This window comes from Mastacembelus armatus, chromosome 7 (genome assembly GCF_900324485.2).
Source record: "Mastacembelus armatus chromosome 7, fMasArm1.2, whole genome shotgun sequence".
Classification (NCBI taxonomy): Eukaryota; Metazoa; Chordata; class Actinopteri; order Synbranchiformes; family Mastacembelidae; genus Mastacembelus; species Mastacembelus armatus.
Window position 1 is genome coordinate 15,273,202 of NC_046639.1, and position 19,278 is coordinate 15,292,479.

At 41.0% G+C, this 19,278-nt stretch overlaps 1 protein-coding gene across 1 annotated transcript; it reads right to left on the minus strand.

Moving 5' to 3' along the window:
• Positions 1–776: 776 nt before the first annotated feature.
• LOC113145185 (actin-associated protein FAM107A) lies at positions 777–9,730 on the minus strand. Its single transcript, XM_026331623.1, has 4 exons — positions 9,709–9,730; positions 8,302–8,404; positions 3,127–3,268; positions 777–896 (listed from the first exon to the last, which is right to left on the minus strand). Exons 1-4 carry the CDS (start codon positions 9,728–9,730, stop codon positions 777–779), a joined length of 387 nt encoding a protein of 128 aa, XP_026187408.1.
• Between the last annotated feature and the right edge of the window lie 9,548 nt (positions 9,731–19,278).

Below are 19,278 nucleotides of genomic sequence, written 5' to 3' on the forward strand. Positions count from 1 at the left end.
AAGATGTGACTGGAAAAAACTGCAGCATGATTGCATGAAAATGCCATCTCACCAAATGTGTAGTGTGAAGTTGGAAAAATTCTGCTTTGGGATTGTGTAGCAGCCAGTGGTACTGGAAAAATTACAAAAGCAAATTCTTGCACTCACAGGGACTTCTAAGAAGCAAAATGGTTTAAAAAAAAAAAAAAAGATGAGTTTTCAAGACGAAGGGGAATTGGATTGAAGTTCATGGATGATGTTGAAGAGGTTCATGTGCGACATGCTCATTACCAAACGTGGTATATACCATATTCTCCGACATTTGTTAAAGAAAACATTATTTTGGTTGATTCTAATAGCAGACTGGAAACATTCAGAAAATGGAGTATAGCATTGTTATTACATTATTCCACTACTGTTGAATTAATTCATGACCACTTTCTCAAGGAGTTTTGTTATGAAGTCAGATTGCTCTACAAAAAAAAAAAAAAGACTTGGACTGAGTTTTTAAATAAAGGCTGAATTAAGAAAGTTTGAAAGTATGATTGTACACTAGGTTGAGGGAGCAGTTAGTAATATGGAGAATAACAGAATTAATACTATTACACATTTCATTTAAAAAAATTAGAACAAAACAAAAGTGCAGCATTGAAAGAGCAAAATGGAGTGGAGCTATCTGATGACATTCAGCCTTGCAAAACATGAAGGGTACTAGATGTTGAAAAAACTCAAACTCAGTTCATTATGTATTTTCTATGTATTTGCATTTTCACTTTCAGTAGGTGTTCTGTAGCACTTCAGGAGTTTGCATCCTTGTTCTGGATTGCTGAGTGGATCTTTCGTAGGTTCTGTCGGACTCTAAGAAACTCCATTAACTGGGCGTCCTCTTGTACCTTCTCCTCATGTTGCCTCTCCCTCTGACAAGCGAGAAAGACAAGCATTGACACTATATATTCATGGCAAAAAGTATTACTTTAATGGTCGATTTAAAAAAAAAAATGCAGTATTTTGTGAGCTGCATAATGTATGTAGAACGATCTAAATGGTAGTTACCTTTATTTTCCATGCTCTAGTATGATGTAATAAACAATTTGGGTTTTTATTGTGTATTTATTTTTGTATTTTCAGTATGTGAATTACATTTAAATTGCCTATCAGAGTAGTGACATTTTTGCTTCAATCTACTCAGTTTGTTACACTTTAGAACAGTACTTGTATGTCAGTTACCTGATTTGTTTTTTTGTTTTTTTTCTTAGCATACAGTGCGACTACTAAAAATGTGACAACTTCAGAAATCTGAGATGTATACAGTAACAAGTGAGAACATACGAGCCTTTTCAGGGCTGGTCAAGAACAACACCATGTTGCAACAAAAACATGTTATGGTTCGTGATAGATGATTCAAAAGTGAAAATGCTTCCAAATCCAATCATATCCTGCATAAAAATACGAGGCTCCAAGTGGAGTTAATTCTCTACTACATCTGTCTTCAACAAGTTAGTGTCAGTCTTGACTAACAACCACTTTTTGGACAAACAAATTGGAATCAATCTGATAATATTTAAACCAATTTTGTGCTGTTCCTTTAATCCCAATCGTGTGTTTCAGTCTCTGTAACCAGTGGTTAATACTGGCAAATACAGCACTAAGATCTAATAAGGTAAGTATAGAGACAAGTCCATTGTCTGAGGCTAAGAGATCAATTAATGACTTTTAATAGTGCTGTTTTTGTACTGTGATGTGCTCTAAATCCTTAGCAACAGCTTTTGTCAACGCCATATGTCAGAAAAAGATCAAGGGTGTGATTAAAACAGTGGGTGGGTTTATTTACATTTTGACCAATTGAATCTAATAGTGAATTAAATACAGTGCTGAGACTGAAATTTAGATTCATTTAGACTGACAGCTCTTCGTCCTGGTCCCCCACTCTGGATTGTCAAACTTTAGGTTGGCTAATACACTTGACTGGTCTGTCAAGGGATTGCACCAACTTACCGAGATGCTCGGGGTCGTGCGGTGTATGGGGCACGAGCGCTCTCCCTCTCTCACCTGCTACTGAGTTACAGCAGTAGCTGCTAGCACCCTGCTAGCCATATAGTTCAGGGACAGTGTTCAGCTAGATTAGCTTAGCTCCAGTGATAACCCACCAGGTTGTTACAGTATGATTTAGGAGTCTGGGTCCTATTAAGCATTAAGCTGTTTCCTGAGTAAGCAAATTCACTTCCTGTTGCTAGTGTGTTGTGCTGTTTCTGTACAGCTTGTTTACACATTAGCTCTAGTCTAACACACCTAAAATCTAACTAGATTCTCTGTACAACACCTCATAAATTGTTATATACTCCTGAACTGGAGAATGCACAGGCAGGCATTGATGATGATTTTATACTAAAGCATACCTTATCTGTAGGGACTTCCTTAGTGTTTTCCATACTCTTCTAACCTAGAAGATGTTATTGCACGTACTGACTTTGTTAATTCTGCTTTGCGCTTCTGTGCTGACTGATTATTAAAAGGAGACTTCTGACTCATTTTTTTCTTGAGTTCACCTGAGTAGAACTGTTTTAAAAAGAAAATTTATCCAACAGCGCACTATCAGTAGGAGCAGACGAAGACCACATGCTTATCTGTAATTCAATTACCAGCACTGCAGAGATCAGTTTGTAAGACTCACATTCCACAGACCTCTGCCCTACTCTCGACCTCTAACTTTTGGGAGTTCCCAAGAGGACAGGAAGAGGATGGCTTTGGTTGGGATCTAAAGGAGCTTTTCCAGTGTTCCATGACCAGGGCGAAAACCTTGAATTATCGGCTGAATTCTCCTCTCCAGTACTCTGGCATAGACTTTCCTGGAAAGGCTGAGGAGTGTGATCCCCCGGTGGTTGGAACACACCCTACGGTCCCTCTTCTTGAAAAGAGGGGCCACCACCCCGGTCTGCCAGTCCAGAAGTACTGTCCCCAATCGCCACGCAATGTTGCAGAGTCGTGTCAGCCAAGGCAGCCCAACAACATCCAGAGACTTGAGATACTCAGAGCAGATCACATCCATCCCCGTTTGCCTTGCCACAGAGGAGTGACCGAACTACCTCAGTGACTTCAGCTTGGATAGTAACTTCAACCCTTCATAAAGCCATAAACAGGATATATTACCTCAAATTGTTTCTGTTGACGTCTGAGAAGCACATCTTCCAGAGGAGTCCTCCTCTGTCCTTCAACTTCCTGACCACTCTGTACCCTCTTCCTCCTCTCTAGCACCTGCTGAAGTTCTGATCTGCTGTTCAGCACCAGACCCCTTAGCCCGTAGGTGAAGAGACAAGGGAGAGGGGAAGAGAAGAAAGCTGGATTTAGATATTGTGAGAGGTGAAAAAAATAGTATGACAGGCTTTAGTTTTCAAAAACCTGTAACACAGATGATAAGGCAGCAACAGCGAGAGTACATAAAAGTAAATATTAATCTTACATTTCCAAAGCAGAGATAAGTGAGGAGACCCCTCACTGAACTCACAACTGACCTCAACATGGACAGAAATCTACTTTAATTCAAACTAAAGACTGTTTCTTAAGTGCATTACCACATCCTCTTCAACCGATAGGTGAGGTTAGAATCACCTAAACTAGAACCTTTGTCTCTGAAGGACCAAACTCCTCCTCATGTAACTGTGGAAAACTGCTAAACTACCCCTAAAGAATGTACATTTTAAGGTCACACTTTAAATCACAGATCCCTGAAAAGACAGCACAAAACTCTGTTGCCTTTTTCAAACTTCTGTGTTTATACAGACCCCCCAGGATATCAAGAAAAGGACACTTAGCTGGATTCTGTATCATCACTCGGATCTGCCACTGACCCACCTGCAAATTACGTCTGGGGGAGTGCCAGCGCTCGCCCTATCTTGGGTTGCACCTGGCTTCAAGAGAGGATGATGCCCCAGGGCTTATTGTGCTTCAAGGCCCACTCCCCTGCCAGGCTTAGAACTAGGTTCTGGGCTAGCCTCACAGCCTGAGCCAAAGCCTGAAGCACTACCTGAGCCATAGTCAACTCCACCATTCTTTGGGATTCCTTCCACCTAGTCACAACAAAGACATTGTCACCAATGCCTGAGCCTCATTTCCTGCTTCAGTACTACTCTCCAGCCATGCCATAGTCTCCAGCCATGCCACAGTCTCCTGCCACATCACAATTGCCTGCTACACCACAGTCACCTGAGTCCACATGCCCACCTGAGGCCAAGTCCCAAGTATCATTCTTCATATCTTTATTCAGCTTTCAGCCTCTTATCCTGTTTGTCCCAATCCCTGCTCCCCAAGTCAACATCTCCTGCCAAGCCTCAGCTTCCTTTCCACCTGCTGAGCTGTCTTTCAGAACAACCTCAGCTTCCAGCTCACCTCAGGGGCTGCCCTCAAGAACCACCCCTGATTTCTACTTGTCTTTGTCATTGATCCTGCATTCAGCCTGAGCATCCCCCAACTGGGGGACTTAGAAGAGCAGTTTGCACACAGCATGAAACAATGCACTGATCCCAAAAGAACATAGCGATGTTGTACATCAAATTAAACAACATTTGCAAAACACACAATATACACCTCAAATTAACTCCACAGATTCTGAAGATGCATGTGTAGCCCTCTGACTACCTGCAGGTTCCTGTTAAGCACCACCACTCAAAAACACCTTCACCGTAGGTGAATATTTTAAGTCTTTTTATTTATTTTCTCAATACTCCAACGCCCCAGCTCTCCTTGTCACTGGCTCTCGCTCCCCTCCCGTCTCTTTCTCCTCCTCCTATAATAAGAGGAGCCGGTGATTCATCATTCCCTACACCTGTTCCTAATTCAGCCGCTGATCCTCCGGCCACTGTCCCACCACTCCCCCTGCAGCCTTGCCATAGTCATGCCCCGCCACCACATACCCCCACCGCCCGACTTAGGCCGGGGAGCCCATCGGGCTTTTTACTTTTAAACTCAGAGAAAACAGAAGTCATTATATTTGGGCCAAAAATTCTCAGAAATAACTTTTCTAAAATTATTGCTACTCTAGATGGCATAACCCTGGCCTCCAGCACTACTGTAAAAACCCTTGGAGTTATTTTTGACCAGGACATGTCCTTTAACTCACACATAAAACAAATCTCTAGAACTGCATTCTTTCACCTGCGCAACATTTCCAAAATTGGGAACATCCTGTCTCAAAATGATGCAGAAAAACTAGTCCATGCATTTGTTACCTCAAGGCTAGATTACTGTAACTCATTACTATCTGGATGTCCCAATATCTCCATAAAAAGCTTCCAATTAATCCAGAACGCCGCAGCCAGAGTCCTGACTGGAACTAGCAAGAGAGATCATATTTCTCCTATATTGGCTTCTCTTCATTGGCTCCCTGTAAAATATAGAATAGAATTTAAAATCCTTCTTCTCACATACAAATCCCTTCATAATCAAGCTCCTTCATACCTTAAAGACCTCATAGTACCATATTATCCCAATAGACCACTTCGCTCTCAGAGTGCAGGTCTACTTGTGGTTCCCAGAGTTTCCAAAAGCAGAATGGGAGGCAGAGACTTTAGTTATCAAGCTCCTCTCCTGTGGAACCAGCTCCCAGCCTGGGTTCAGGAGGCAGACACTCTCTGTACTTTTAAGGCTAGACTTAAAACCTTCCTCTTTGACAAAGCATATAGTTAGGGCAGGCTTCAGGCAACCCTGAACCATCCCTTAGTTATGCTGCTATAGGCCTGGACTGCCCGAGGACCATCGGTGCACTGAGCCCCCCTACCCTAACCACCCCCTTACTCTCCTCTCACCCCATTGAATGTCACTAACCTTGTGCTCTCTCTCTCCCCTAGTTTGTGCTCTCTCCCTCTCTCTCTGTTCTCTCTGTACCTTCTGCAGGTGTCCCTGGTCCTGGAGCTGTGTATCGCTGATGTGCAGTTACTGGTCCCACCAACCTGCAGTGTCTATTTGTTGTTTATTGTTGCTATTCTTTTCTCTCTGCTCTATCCACTCACCCCAACCGGTCGAGGCAGATGGCCGCCCAAAATGAGCCCGGTTCTGCTGGAGGTTTTTCTTCCGTTAAAGGGAGTTTTTCCTCTCCACTGTCACCAAGTGCTTGCTCATAAGGGAATTGTTGGGTTTTTAGTGCCTTGAGATGATTTGTATTGTGATTTGGCGCTATACAAATAAATTGAATTGAATTGAAATTGAATTGAATTGACCATTGATAGCAGCTGTCATCGCCCCAGAGTACTTTTTAAAACCATAGACTCTATTGTCTATCCTTGTAGTAGTGTCCTAACTAATGCAGCCACCTGTTAAAAAAATTTGCTCTATTTTATTGATAAAGAAGCCATAGCTAGACAGGCAACAATTCACTGTACACCCCAGATGATAGCTGCTCCCAGCTATTCTGCTATTTTTGACGAGTGTGGAACTGTCTCCCCTCTTCTCATTGCAGCGGTGCAGCACATAAATTCTTTCTACTCTTCTTTAGATAGTTCCTGCTAAAGTGCTAAAGTGAGATCTTTAATACTGTGGGGCCATGCCTTCGTATTTTTTTTTCAATATTTTTTTTTCCTCACCTCAGGCTGTGTCCCACATGCTTTCAAACATGCTGTGGTCACACCACTTCTCAAAAAAACCTCACCTTTATTCCTCTCTTATCCAACTTCAGACCCATATCTCATCTGCCATTCCTCTCTAAAGTTCTAGACAGGCCTGTATTCTTACAAGTACAGATCTTTCTCGAAGATAACCACATCTCTCAAAAATTATGGCCACTAATGCCTACAGTCTTAGCTGATAAAGTTTTTCTGTTGCGACTGGCAACGTCTCTTCGTTCTCTGCTCCCAGCAAGGTTCTATTCTTGGGCCTCTTCTTTTTACATTATACATTCTCCCTCTGGGATCAATATTTAAGCAGTACAACCTCTCTTTCCACTGTTATGCTGATGACCTACAAATATACCTACCAATGAAGCCTAACTGGACTAATGCATTACAGCCACTATGTCTTAAAGACATAAGACTCCATCCGAAGTGCTTCTCCACCCATGTAGTATGCAATCATCCAAACACCCATGATGAAGCAAGCTTATGCCATTTCTTGGGGGTGTGTACATAATTACCTGGCTCACCTCAGATTATTTCCATATGAGCAGTTAATGTGATCCCACCTTGCACTGAGTGCACTGTTCATATGGAAATAATGTATGTATGTTTTATGGCCTTATTTCAGTGATTTAAAAATTATCACCAACTTTTCACTAACCATGCATAAACACTGTTTTCTCAAAAACACAATCATGTATAAACATGCTGCTCACATGTAGCCCAGTTTGTGCTGATTAGTGTTTTCAGACTTTAGTCATTAATATGTTTAAAAGCAACTGAAAAAAGCAGAAATGTCAGAACATGTCAAAATTTGTCCAGGGCCCCTTTGACCACAGAGGATTAAAGCAGTCCATGGCCTAACCCTACCTCATGTAACAGACTTTTTAACTCCCAATAATCATGAGACCACTCCGATCATCTGTTCAACTTCTGGAAGGTCCAAGGTCGGGATGCAGACAAACAAACAGGTGATCATGCCTTTGCTGCTGTCACTGCTCCCAAGCTGTGCAACCTTTAGGTCCTTGTAGTGAGGTAACATGTTTTATGCTCTATAATTTTAGTCTTGTTTTATTCCACATATTCATCTTCTCTATGTATAGTTTTCTCTTTCCTATTTTATCTGATATGTAAAATGCTTTGGTCAACCTACAGTTGTGTTTAAGTGCTATATAAATATTGCATAATCAATTGTGATTAATTATCATACAAAGTTGGAAATTCAACACTATATTTAAAAATGTTTTATTTTGAAATCATCATCATAATATGAAATATAATGAGGTTCTTCATAAACTTGACATTCAAATAGGTTAGAGGAATGTTTCAGTTCCATCCAAGTTTTTTGATTTGATTTTTGTAAACTGTAAGGTCAGCTTAACGGACAAAAACAAAGATGCAGTGCTTTCACTGGTAACAGCATTTGCTCTCATGGAGAGCCAGTGGTGGAGCCAGGTCTGTTTTCACATTAACATATCAGTTTACACTGCACCTCTTGTCTAAAGGCCTACAACAACATGGAGAAAAGGTGTATAATTGCAAATTTGTGAGACAAAGAAAGACTCTCATGTATGCTTAATGAAAGCTGCTTTAGAGAGGAATAGTGGAGAGACGTATTAGAGGGAGTTTGCTTATGGACATTTTAGTAATTCTTACTAAAAGCCATGTTAAGAGTCATATTACAAAGAACTAAGAACTTTTGTTAGCCCTGCACAGTACCTACCTCTTGTGAGCCAGTAGCAGTTCCTTGTGCAGCTCATTGTGAGTCCTGAAGGTCTTGATGGGGTTTGACTGACTTGAACAGGGTTCAGTTTTGACTTCATTATCTGACAAATGATCAAAAATATGTAAATGAAAACAAAATGTGATTCAATCATTGAACAGCTGCAGACCAGACTAATTAAAAGACTGTATCAGATTGCTCAATATGGCACAATCTCAACAACATAGCAATGCCACTTAAAGGCCACTATGAAATTTACAAATTAGCAACAAAAGTTGTGACTATATATTATTTTACCCATTGAGTAACCTAATGTTATTAGAAGGGTAAAGACTAAAATACTGAAGTTTTCTTAATTCTCACACTAGCCAAGTTTGGTACTGTACAGAGTCAAACCTATCTATCAACATGTACTATAGCGAAGACAGAACAACTGGATGGAATGATACACTGCTGTATGTCAAGAAATAGGTCCAGCACATAACTCCTCCTTTATTCACAAACTGCTCCATCAATATGAGCATTTTCTTTTAATTCAAAGTAATCAGTTAAAATATGAAATTAAATTAATTCTCCCCAAAAGTTCATTATACACTTTTGTATAGTGGGAGGCAGTGGTGACATCATCCATCTGCATTCCATGGGCATATTTGTGTTAAGGATTAATGAAGCTGTGCTCTAAAAATGGACAAGGAATTTAATACATAGTATTCACCATCATATATATTTTCTAATTTGATCTGTGCGAAGAGAATAGCATGTCACAAGAATGTTACGGGCCAACACATATTTTTTGTCATTGATTATTTTATAGAAGTTAAACTGACCTTGTCTGTGATTGCTATGCAATGAACCATCAATGGACATGCTGGGTATATGCTGGGGGAGAGGTAGAAATTGTGATGACAGTCAGTATTATAACAAAAGAGATTGAAATCAGAGATCAGATGTGTCAGTACAGAGAGGATAGAGTGCAAGAAGTCGCACAATGTGTGTGAATGAATTAAGAAGAGAAACACTAGTATTAGCAATCAGCACTGAAGTGCAGTTTATTTTTGTTATTCTTAATATTTGGAGAGAATTTTACTCACATATACAAAATGTTGACAATGAGAAACTGGAGTATATAGATTTTATGTATATATAGATTTAATAACTACATAGAACAACGCATTTAATGTTACAAAAATAAGTAATTATAAAATTAACATCTACACATTTCTGAAACAGAACATCGTGTCTTGATCTTTCTGTGATCATTCTTCTTAAAAGTTTCTTCAACATGAAAATGATCACTCCACAGTGAAGGACTATGACCATTACGAAGCACACCAGTTGCATGTAGATCTAAATAATCCATATAAGCCTAAAGACTCTAAAGGAAAAGCATTCATGCTTTAGTCCTACCTGGGTTATACTGGTCCTTCATGTGAACCTGTTGTCTGAGAACTTTAGCCGTTGTGTCAAACTGACCCACAGTGATACTACTTAAAGGTAGTGTTACCCGAGAGCCCTGAATGTGGCATTCACTGTCTGCTCAAACTGCACTGTTTGCTCACAGTCTACAGGGGAACACTGCTCAATATGGTGTACTCTCAACAACATAGCAATGCCACTTAACGGCCACTATGAAATATACAAATTAGCAACAAAAGTTGTGACTATATATTATTTTACTTATTGAGTAACCTAATGTTATTGGAAAGGTACTGAAGTTTTGTCTGAAGTCTCACAGTACCCAAGTTTGGTACCTTACAGAGTCAAACCTATCTAGCAACATATTCTATAGCAAAGACACTATACAGAACAACTGGATGGAATGATACACTGTTCTATAGCAAGAAATAGATCCAGCACATAACTCCTCCTATAATCAATTAAAATTTTAAATTAAATTAATTCTCCCCAAAAGTTCATTATACACTTTTGGTATAGTGGGAGGAAGTGGTGACATCATCCTATATATATAACCATATAACCCTATATATATATGTATTCAAAATACAGTTATATAATTAATATGGGCTTAAAATGCAGACTGTCTGCTGGAATTTAAGGGTATTCACATCAAAATTGGAAGTGGAATTACAGGAATTACAGCTCTTTAATATGTAGCCGCCTGTTTTTCAACGGACCAAACGTAACTGGACAATTGCCTCAAAAGCTATTTCATGAGTTGCATGGGCTGTTCCCTCGTTAATCCATCATCAATTGAGCAGATAAAAGGTCTGGAACTGATTTCAGGTGTGGCATTTCTGTTTGGAAGCTGTTGCTGTGAATTCCAACACGCGGTCAGAAGAACTCTCAGTGTAAGTGACACAGACCATTATTCGGATGAAAAATCAGAAGTAATCCATCAGACAGATAGCAGAAATGTTTGGAGTAGCCAAATCAACAGTTCTGGGTTGTAACACATCTTTAAATGGTGTTACAACCATCCCCTTACATACAACTAACACCGCTTTCTTCATTTTAATAGATTTACAGAATGTCTAGGCAGTGGAAGAGAAAGACTGACAGAGGTGTGCCTGCCAATGTTTTAAAAGTAGCATCTGATGAGGTCACAGGGAAGGGCAAGTCAGTCAGATCAGTTGCAAAGGCACATGGGATCTGCCATGTAACACTGCAGATTCTGAGAGACCAGGGATCCAGTGACCTTCCCAGTGTAGGTTACCGGAGTTTTCTCTGAGGTGCAGGAGAAAAAGTTGGCTGACTATTTGACTCAGGCATCAGACCTGTATTATGGACCGACTCCACATGAGGTAAGAATATGACAGGCTAGCCACCAGAGACCAGAGAAGGATTGAACACTAGCATAGGTGTCAGACAAAAAAAAATTTCTTTTGTACTTAGGTTTTCTATTCCACTTTCTCTTTCTTTTACGTCAAAGTTTGCATTTCAGCTGGCGGTAACGTATAACATCAAACACCCACAAACATGGGATGAGAATCAGATGGCAGGTCCTGACTGGTTCAGTCTCTTTATGAAAGGGAACCCCAGCCTGTCAATGAGTGCAGAGGCAACCAGACTTACACGGGCCACAAGTTTTAACCTCACAAATGTGGAACGTTTCTTCAACAGCCTTGGACGGGTCACTGAGAGATACAAATTTGATGGGAGCGACATATGGAATGTAGACAAAACTGGTTTAACAACAGTCCAGACACCAGAGCATGTTGTTGCACATCCTGGAGTCAAGCAGGTTGGTGCAATGACATCCGGTGAGAGAGGTGTGCTTGCATTGTGCAAGCACTGGGAACGGCAATTCCCCCCTTCTTCGTATTCCCTCGTAAACGTTACAAAAAATACTTTGTTCAGAGTGGGCCAACAGGGAGTGCCGGAAGTTGTAACGCGTCAGAATGAATGCAAGAAGAAGACTCCCTCTTATTCCTTAATCAGTTTGCAAAACACACAAAGGTGAGCCCAGAGAAGAAGGTTTTGCTTTTTGATTCATGAAAATGAATCCTGCCAAGATGATGACAATATATGATATTCCAAATATTGTGAAGACCGCTCTGCCTACAGTTGCAACACCCAAAAACATTCAAGCTGGTTTCCAAACCACAGGTATTTGGTTCTTCAATCCTGACATTTTTGAGGAGTGTGACTATGCACCCTCACAAGTCACCGACCATCCAGACCCAGGTACATCACTGACATCTGAAGCTTTCCAGCCGCATTCTCCACCAACTCACCTGGGGACTGCCTCCTCTCCTCCAACCAACCAGGTTACTTCTGGCTCCTCTGCAATTCATGATGCCACCATATCCTGTGCTCCAGATGCACCAGGCACATCATCATGTCTCCAGGTCAGGTGTTCTGTCTTTCGGCTTTAAGGCCATTTCCAAAAGCAGGCCCAAGGAAAACAACTAGTGGGACCAGAAGGAAGAGGCAGTCTGAAATACTCACTGATACACTAGTGAAACAAGCATTGATAGAAGAAGAGCAGAGAAGAGGAACCAAAAATGTAAGAAAGAGTATCTTGGGGAAAAAATAATGGAAGGCAAAAGAAAAAGGAGAGAAAGAGAAATTTTGAAAACCAACGCTGAGGATTCTAAGACCTCAGATGACGAAAACTTTTCAAAGCCAAAGGAAGTGTGGGTAAAATCTGCCCAGTGCAGTCTCTGGGCTCACCAAGTCTGCACTACATGGTTACCAGCATAGTAGACGAATTTACACACACAGAGCCACACAGAAGAACACACGCACAAAGACACCAACACCAGTCTCTATCTTTCTCAGACACACACACACACACACACACACACACACACACTCTCCTGAGTCAAACAGAAAGTGCATGGTCAGTCAGAAAGATACAGACATTGTTGTTTGATTTCAATAAACCTCATTAAAAACTATTTTGAAGACTATCACATTGTGTGGCCTCTGTTTTTTTGTTTTTTTCCTAGAGATAAATTTGCCAAGTCTTATAAAAATGAGCCAACTAATGGCAGGGTGTCTTTAAGCAGTCTAGTCGGGATGGAGTCTAAGAGACATGATAATTTAGATCAGGGGTGTCAAACTCATTTTCACCGAGGGCCACATCAGCATAATGGCTGTCCTCAAAGGGCCAGATGTAACTTATAAATGTAACTAAATGTAACCGAATGTAATGTAAAATAAATGTAACTACTTGTTAAATAACTCTGAATGTATTACTTATTCAAGTTGCAAGCATAACAGTTGCACAGAAAAAATATGTTTTCTCGTTCCTCTGTTATAAATCCTTCTAATTTGGTTATGAAGTAGTGGTTATGAGGTTATGAAACCCAGATAACCCCATCAATCAAGGATCAAACTATCCAAGTGAATAAAGAAAAATAAAATCAAACACCAGTTATGACATGAACTATGTTCAAACGTTCAACAGCTTCTCAGTGACAGAGAGATCCGACTTTTAATTCTTGGACAAGTTGTTGCTGTTCTTGAAGGCTAGCTTTGGCGTACTTAGCTCCGTGTTTGGTGTCAAAATGCCGGCGTAGATTATACTCTTTGACAACCGACAATGCCTCGTAACACAAGACATACCGGTCTTTCTCCTTGAAGCACAAACAAGTATTCGCCTTCCCATCTTTCTTGAAACAGTCTTCTATCTCCATCAACTTTTCTCTTTCTGGACATTTTGGGGTCAGTATTTAACTCTCAATTCCACTTGTCGGCATTAACGTGGAAACACTGCCGTGTAGTCGCGGGGAGCCGTTACCTCGCGGGTATCACAGTCGACAGGCATTGTGGGAAATGTAGTTTTTCGTCAAAGCACGCTGTTGACCTATTTTTTTAGACACTCAGACCTTTTATGCTCTCGCGGGCCACATTAAATGACGTGGCGGGCCACATTTGGCCCGTGGGCCTGAGTTTGACACCCCTGATTTAGATGAAGCAAATACTGATGTGAATTCAGAGAGATCTATGGGAGAGAAGCAGTCTAAACATAACTGAGGTCTTACAGATGAGCTACTGCAGTAGTGTGTATATGTGTATATGCTTATGTGTGTATATGTGTATGTATGTGTATATGCATGCATATGTGTGTATATATGTATATAGATGCATGTCCTTTTTCCTATTTGTCCAGTACTTTGGGCAGCAAGAGCTGTTGTAAATGTGCTACATAAATAAAATTGACATTGACGTTGACATTGACCTCTGTTTGTTACGAAGCACAGAGCAAACTTAGCTAACTTAGCCAACTTAGCTAACTTAGCTTAGCCCATCGCATCCGAACGACAAACCTAGCAGTTTGCATCTAAGCAATGGGACCAAAAAAAGAGAAGGACGATCCTGGAGGATGAAATTGAGGATATAAAGAAATCGCCAAACTTTATGTCTGTGGAAATATTAAATAATACAAAGCAGTTGAAAACACTCCTGGACTTGATACTAGAGATAAATAAGATTCAAGAATTAAATGAGGAGAAAGATAAAAGAATTCCTGCGCTGGAAGGACATGTGGCGGACCTGGAACAATATTTAAGGATGAACGATATAATACTCACAGGACTACACATCAAGCCTCGGTCATACACTTGAGCGGTAGCAGATGAGGGGGAGCAAACTGAAATGGGGATGGATTCTCTTGAGCAGCAAATCATCAAATTTATGGACAGCAGAGGGAATTGTTGTGGACAGTAGAGACATTGAGACAAACAAAGAAACGCATCAATAATCGTGAGAATTGCAAACAGGAAACAGAAAACTGCTGTAATAAAGGAGGGAAAGAAACTGAAAGGGACCAACGTGTACATGAATGAGCATCTCACAAAGAAAAATGCGGATATTGCAAGACGAGCCAGAATGTTAAAGAAAATGAATAAAATCCAATCTATATGGACACTCAGCTGTAGAGTTTTCGTCAAACTAAACAGGACACCTGAACAAGCTAAAGTGCTGTGGATTAAAGAGGGACATGAACTGGACAGATACCAATAGGTTATGACCAAGACAAGGTAATACCAAACTGTCATACTCCACTCATTATCACCAAAAACAACTCATACAGACAGCAGCAACTCATCTTCCACTTGAAATGGAAAAATATGATATGTACAGTAGAAACAGAAACAACAAAAATTGAGGGGTGGGTAGCACTTTACATACATCAAAGCATCAACAGTAATATGATAGACAACATGATGATGGCAGTTGATAACATTATGGAATGCATAACAGTACAAGTTCAAATTGAAAAATGGAAGAATTTTCTCATAAGCTGTATCTACAGAGCACCAGGTTCAAATGTACACTTATTCACAGAATACATGGAAAAACTATATTCAAATTATTATCACATGGATCTCTTCATCTGTGGGAACTTCAACATTAATTTATTGAATGCCAAGAACCATAAACCAACTGAAAATCTTATAAATTCAATGTGTAATATAACATTGTATCCAAAAATTACAAGACCTACAAGAATAACCCCCACACAGTGCATCATTAATAGATAATATATTCACAAACGCTATTAACAAAAATGTAAAAAGTTGGATGCTAATTAATGACATTAGCAACCACTTGCCAATTTTTGTTTGCTGCTAATTACAAAAAATGACAAAAAATAATGTTATCAAATACAAAAGACTAATCGCTAATGAATCCATAAATGCCTTTAAACAGAGTTTTTCAGTTACATTGTCCTGTAATAAAACAAAAATATAGGAAACAACAAAATATTTCTAACCCATGGATCACCTTGGGGTGAGTGGATAGAAGAGACAGAAAAGAACAGCAACAATAAACAACAAATAAACACTGCAGGCTGGTGTGGCCAGTAACTGCACATCAGCAATATACAGCTCAAGGACTAGGGACACCTGCAGAAGGTACAGAGAGAGAGGGAGAGAGCACAAACTAGGGGAGAGAGAGCACAAAATCAGTGACCTTCAATGGTGGAATATATATGTAAGGAGGGAGGAGAGGGGAAGGGAAGGGATGGGAGGGTTAGGGTAGGGGAGCTCAGTGCAACAATGGTCCTCTGGCAGTCTAGGCCTATAGCAGAATACCTAAGGAATGATTCAGGGTTACCTGAAGCCAGCTCTAACTATACGCTTTGTCAAAAAGGAAGGTTTTAAGTCTAGCCTTTATGTCAGTTAGACACGCTTGTCTGTTAAGTCTGGTTAAATGAAAGTGACTTATATGGTGACCCATACTCGGAATTTGTGCTCTGCATTTAACCCAATTCCAAAGTGCACACACACAGCAGTGAACATACACTCGGAGCAGTGGGCAGCCAGTGCTGCAGCGCCCAGGAAGCAGTTGGCGGTCTGGTGCCTTGCTCAAGGGTCTCACCTCAGTCGTGGTATTGAAGGTGGACAGAGCGCTGGCTATTCACTCTGTGCCACCAACAGTTCCTGCCAGACCTGAGACTCGAACCTGCAAATTTTCAGGTTACAACTCCGACTCGCTATCCATACAGCGGAGTGTCATCTGCATAGCAGTGGTAATTAATAGTGCTTCCTAATAACATTGCCTAAAGGAAGCATGTACAAGGTGAACAGAATTGGTCCTAGCACAGAACCTTGTGGAACTCCATAACTAACTTTTGTGCACATGAAAGGTTCATCATGAACATGAACAAACTGGAATCTGTCCGATAAATAGGATTGGAACTGTTTTACTGCTGTTCTGCTGATACCAGTCACATGCTCCGGTCACTGTAATAAGATGCTGTAGTCAATAATGTCAAAAGCAGCACTAAGGTCTAGGAGAACAAGTATATAAACAAGTCCATTATCTGAGGCTAAGAGAAGATTGTTGGTGAATTTTAACAGTGTGTTTCTGTACTATAATGTGCTCTAAATCCTGATTGAAAATCTTCAAATAGTTAATTTCTGTGTAAGTGGTCTGATAGCTACTTAGCAACAGCTCTTTCAAGGATTTTAGAAATAAATGGTAGGTTGAATATTGGTCTATAATTAGCCAAAACTCCTGGATCAAGACTAGGCTTTTTGAGTGAGGGTTTGATTGCTGCAGACTTAAAGGCCTGTGGTACGTAGCCTGATACTAGAGATAAATTTACTAAGTCTAATAAAGATGAGGTAAATAATGGCAGGGTGGTGTCTTTAAGCAGTCTAGTCGGGATGGGATCTAAGAGACATGATTTAGATGAAGCAACTACTGATGTGAATTCAGAGAGCTCTATGGGAGAAAAGCAGTCTAAACATAACTGAGGTCTTACAGATGATTCAAGAGCTACTGTAGTAGAAGATTCATTTATGGCAGCTAAAGGAAGCATCTGATGAATTTTATCTCTAATAGTTGTGATTTTATTTGTAAAGAAACTCAAAGTCATCACTGCTGAGAGCTAAGGGAACACTGGGCTCAACAGAGCTGTGACTTTTTGTCAACCTGGCTACAGTGCTGAAAAGAAACCTGGGATTGTTCTTATTTTCCTCTATTAGTGATGAATAGTATGCAGTTCTGGCTTTACAGAGAGCTTTTTTATATGCTAATAGTTTTTCCAGGCTAGAAGAAATTCCTCTAAATTTGTGGAACGCCACTTCCTTTCCAGCCTTCGTAATGCCTGATTTAAGGTACAAATATGTAAACTGTACCATGGAGCTAATCTGATTCACTAACTTCTTTTTGAGAGGGGCCACAGTATCAAAGCGTTTCACACAGTGAGGCCTACATCACTGTCAACAACATCATCAGTTTGGTAGGGAGTAGGATTGAGGCAGCTGTCCTCCACTGTGTTGGCACATGGCATAGATATAAATAAAGATGGAATCATTTTCTTAAATTTATTAACAGCATTTTCAGATAAACATCTGCTGTAGTGGAATTTTCTTTCGAATGCTACATGAACTCTTATCTTAAAATTGAAAGTTATTAACGAATGAACTGACAAAATAGGATTTTGGGGAAAAACTATTAAATGTTCAATTTCGATGCCATAGGTCAGAACAAGATCAAGGGTGTGATTGAAACAGTGGGTGAGTTTATTAACATTTTGAGTGAAACCAATTGAATCTAATATTGAATTAAATGCAGTGCTGAGACTATTATTTTCAACATCTACATGAATGTTAAAATCTCCCACTATAATGACTTTATCTGAACTAAGTACTAAATTAGATAGAAAGTCTGGAAATTCAGTTAAAAACTCTGAGTAAGGAACAGGCGGACAGTAGAACTGGTTTTTGTGTTTTACAGTTTGGATGTGAGTGGATAAGAGTGAGGCTCTCAAATGCGTTATAACGCCTGGAAAAGAAGAGGCAATTTAGATCTGTCCTCCCCTCTGTGATCATGGGGTGTGTGAGGTCCATTCCCAACAAAACAGCTTGCTGCCCTCACAAGACACCAGCGGGAATACAGAGAAAGCAGCATCTTTGTGTTCACAGAGACATGGCTGACCCCTCACATCCCTGACTCGACTGTTTCACTGGATAATCTTCATCTGCTGCGTGTAGACTGAATGGAGGACAGTGGTAAGCGGAAAGGAGGGTCTCTAGCTGTGTTTGTTAATGTGAGACGGTACAAACTGGGACACTGTACAGTGAGGGAGCAACTGTGCAGCAGAGACATAAAACTATTAGCAGTTAGCATGTGGTCATACTATCTGCCACGGGAGTTTACACACGTCATTGTGTTAGCGGCGTACATGCCCCCCTCTGCTAATGCAGACACAGCCTGTGACACGCTGCTCTTTATCACCAGCAGGCTGCAGACAGAGCACCCACAAGCCCTCTTCCTCATATGCCATGGATTACCCCTGATATTAAAGCTCTCCTGAAGGAGAAGAAGAGAGCTTTCAGATCAGGGAATAAGGAGGAGCTGAGGATTGTACAGAAGGAGCTGAGGAGGAAGATCAGAAAGGGGAAGGCCAGCTACAGGAGGAAGATGGAGGAGCAGCTGCAGCAGCAGAACATCAGTGGGGTGTGGCAGACTCTAAAGACCATCTCAGGCTTCAAAGCACCCCACGCCCAGGCTGAGGAGACCTGCAGTGGGTTAACGATCTCAACCTGCATTTCCTTAGATTTGATCAATAACCCTCTCCTCCCCCCACGCAGCTGCATGCCTTCTCCCCGACACCTGGACAATGCCCCACTCTCTCAGCCTTTCACACCTCTGGCCCATCCCATTACTCCACCTCTTCACAACTCCATGGACTCACCCACCCCCCCAGCACACAGCCCACCTGCCCATCCTTGTCCCTCACACCAGCCCAGATGAGCTGAGGAGTGTCAAAGCTAGGAAGGCAGCTGGACCAGATGGCATCAGCTCCAGGCTCCTTGAGTCCTGCGCAGATGAACAGTGTGGAGTTATGGAGCATGTCTTCAATCTGAGCCTCAAGCTGAGGGTGGTACCACAGCTCTGGAAGACTTCCTGTGTGTTACCAGTGCCCAAGACACTGCACGCTAAAGACTTCAACAGCTTCAGGCCGGTGGCTCTCACGTCCCATCTGATGAAGACACTGGAGAGACTCTTCCTGGGCCACCTCTGCTCCATGATGAGCTCAGCAATGGATCC

Excerpts from the sequence above, each read along its gene's own strand:
- LOC113145185 (XM_026331623.1), bottom strand. The coding sequence starts at position 9,730 with ATGAAGGACCAGTATAACCCAG. Across the intron at positions 8,405-9,708 it reads GAAGGACCAGTATAACCCAG|ATAATGAAGTCAAAACTGAA; the intron begins GTAGGACTAAAG and ends ATCATTTGTCAG. Across the intron at positions 897-3,126 it reads GTCAACAGAAACAATTTGAG|AGGGAGAGGCAACATGAGGA; the intron begins GTAATATATCCT and ends CTCGCTTGTCAG.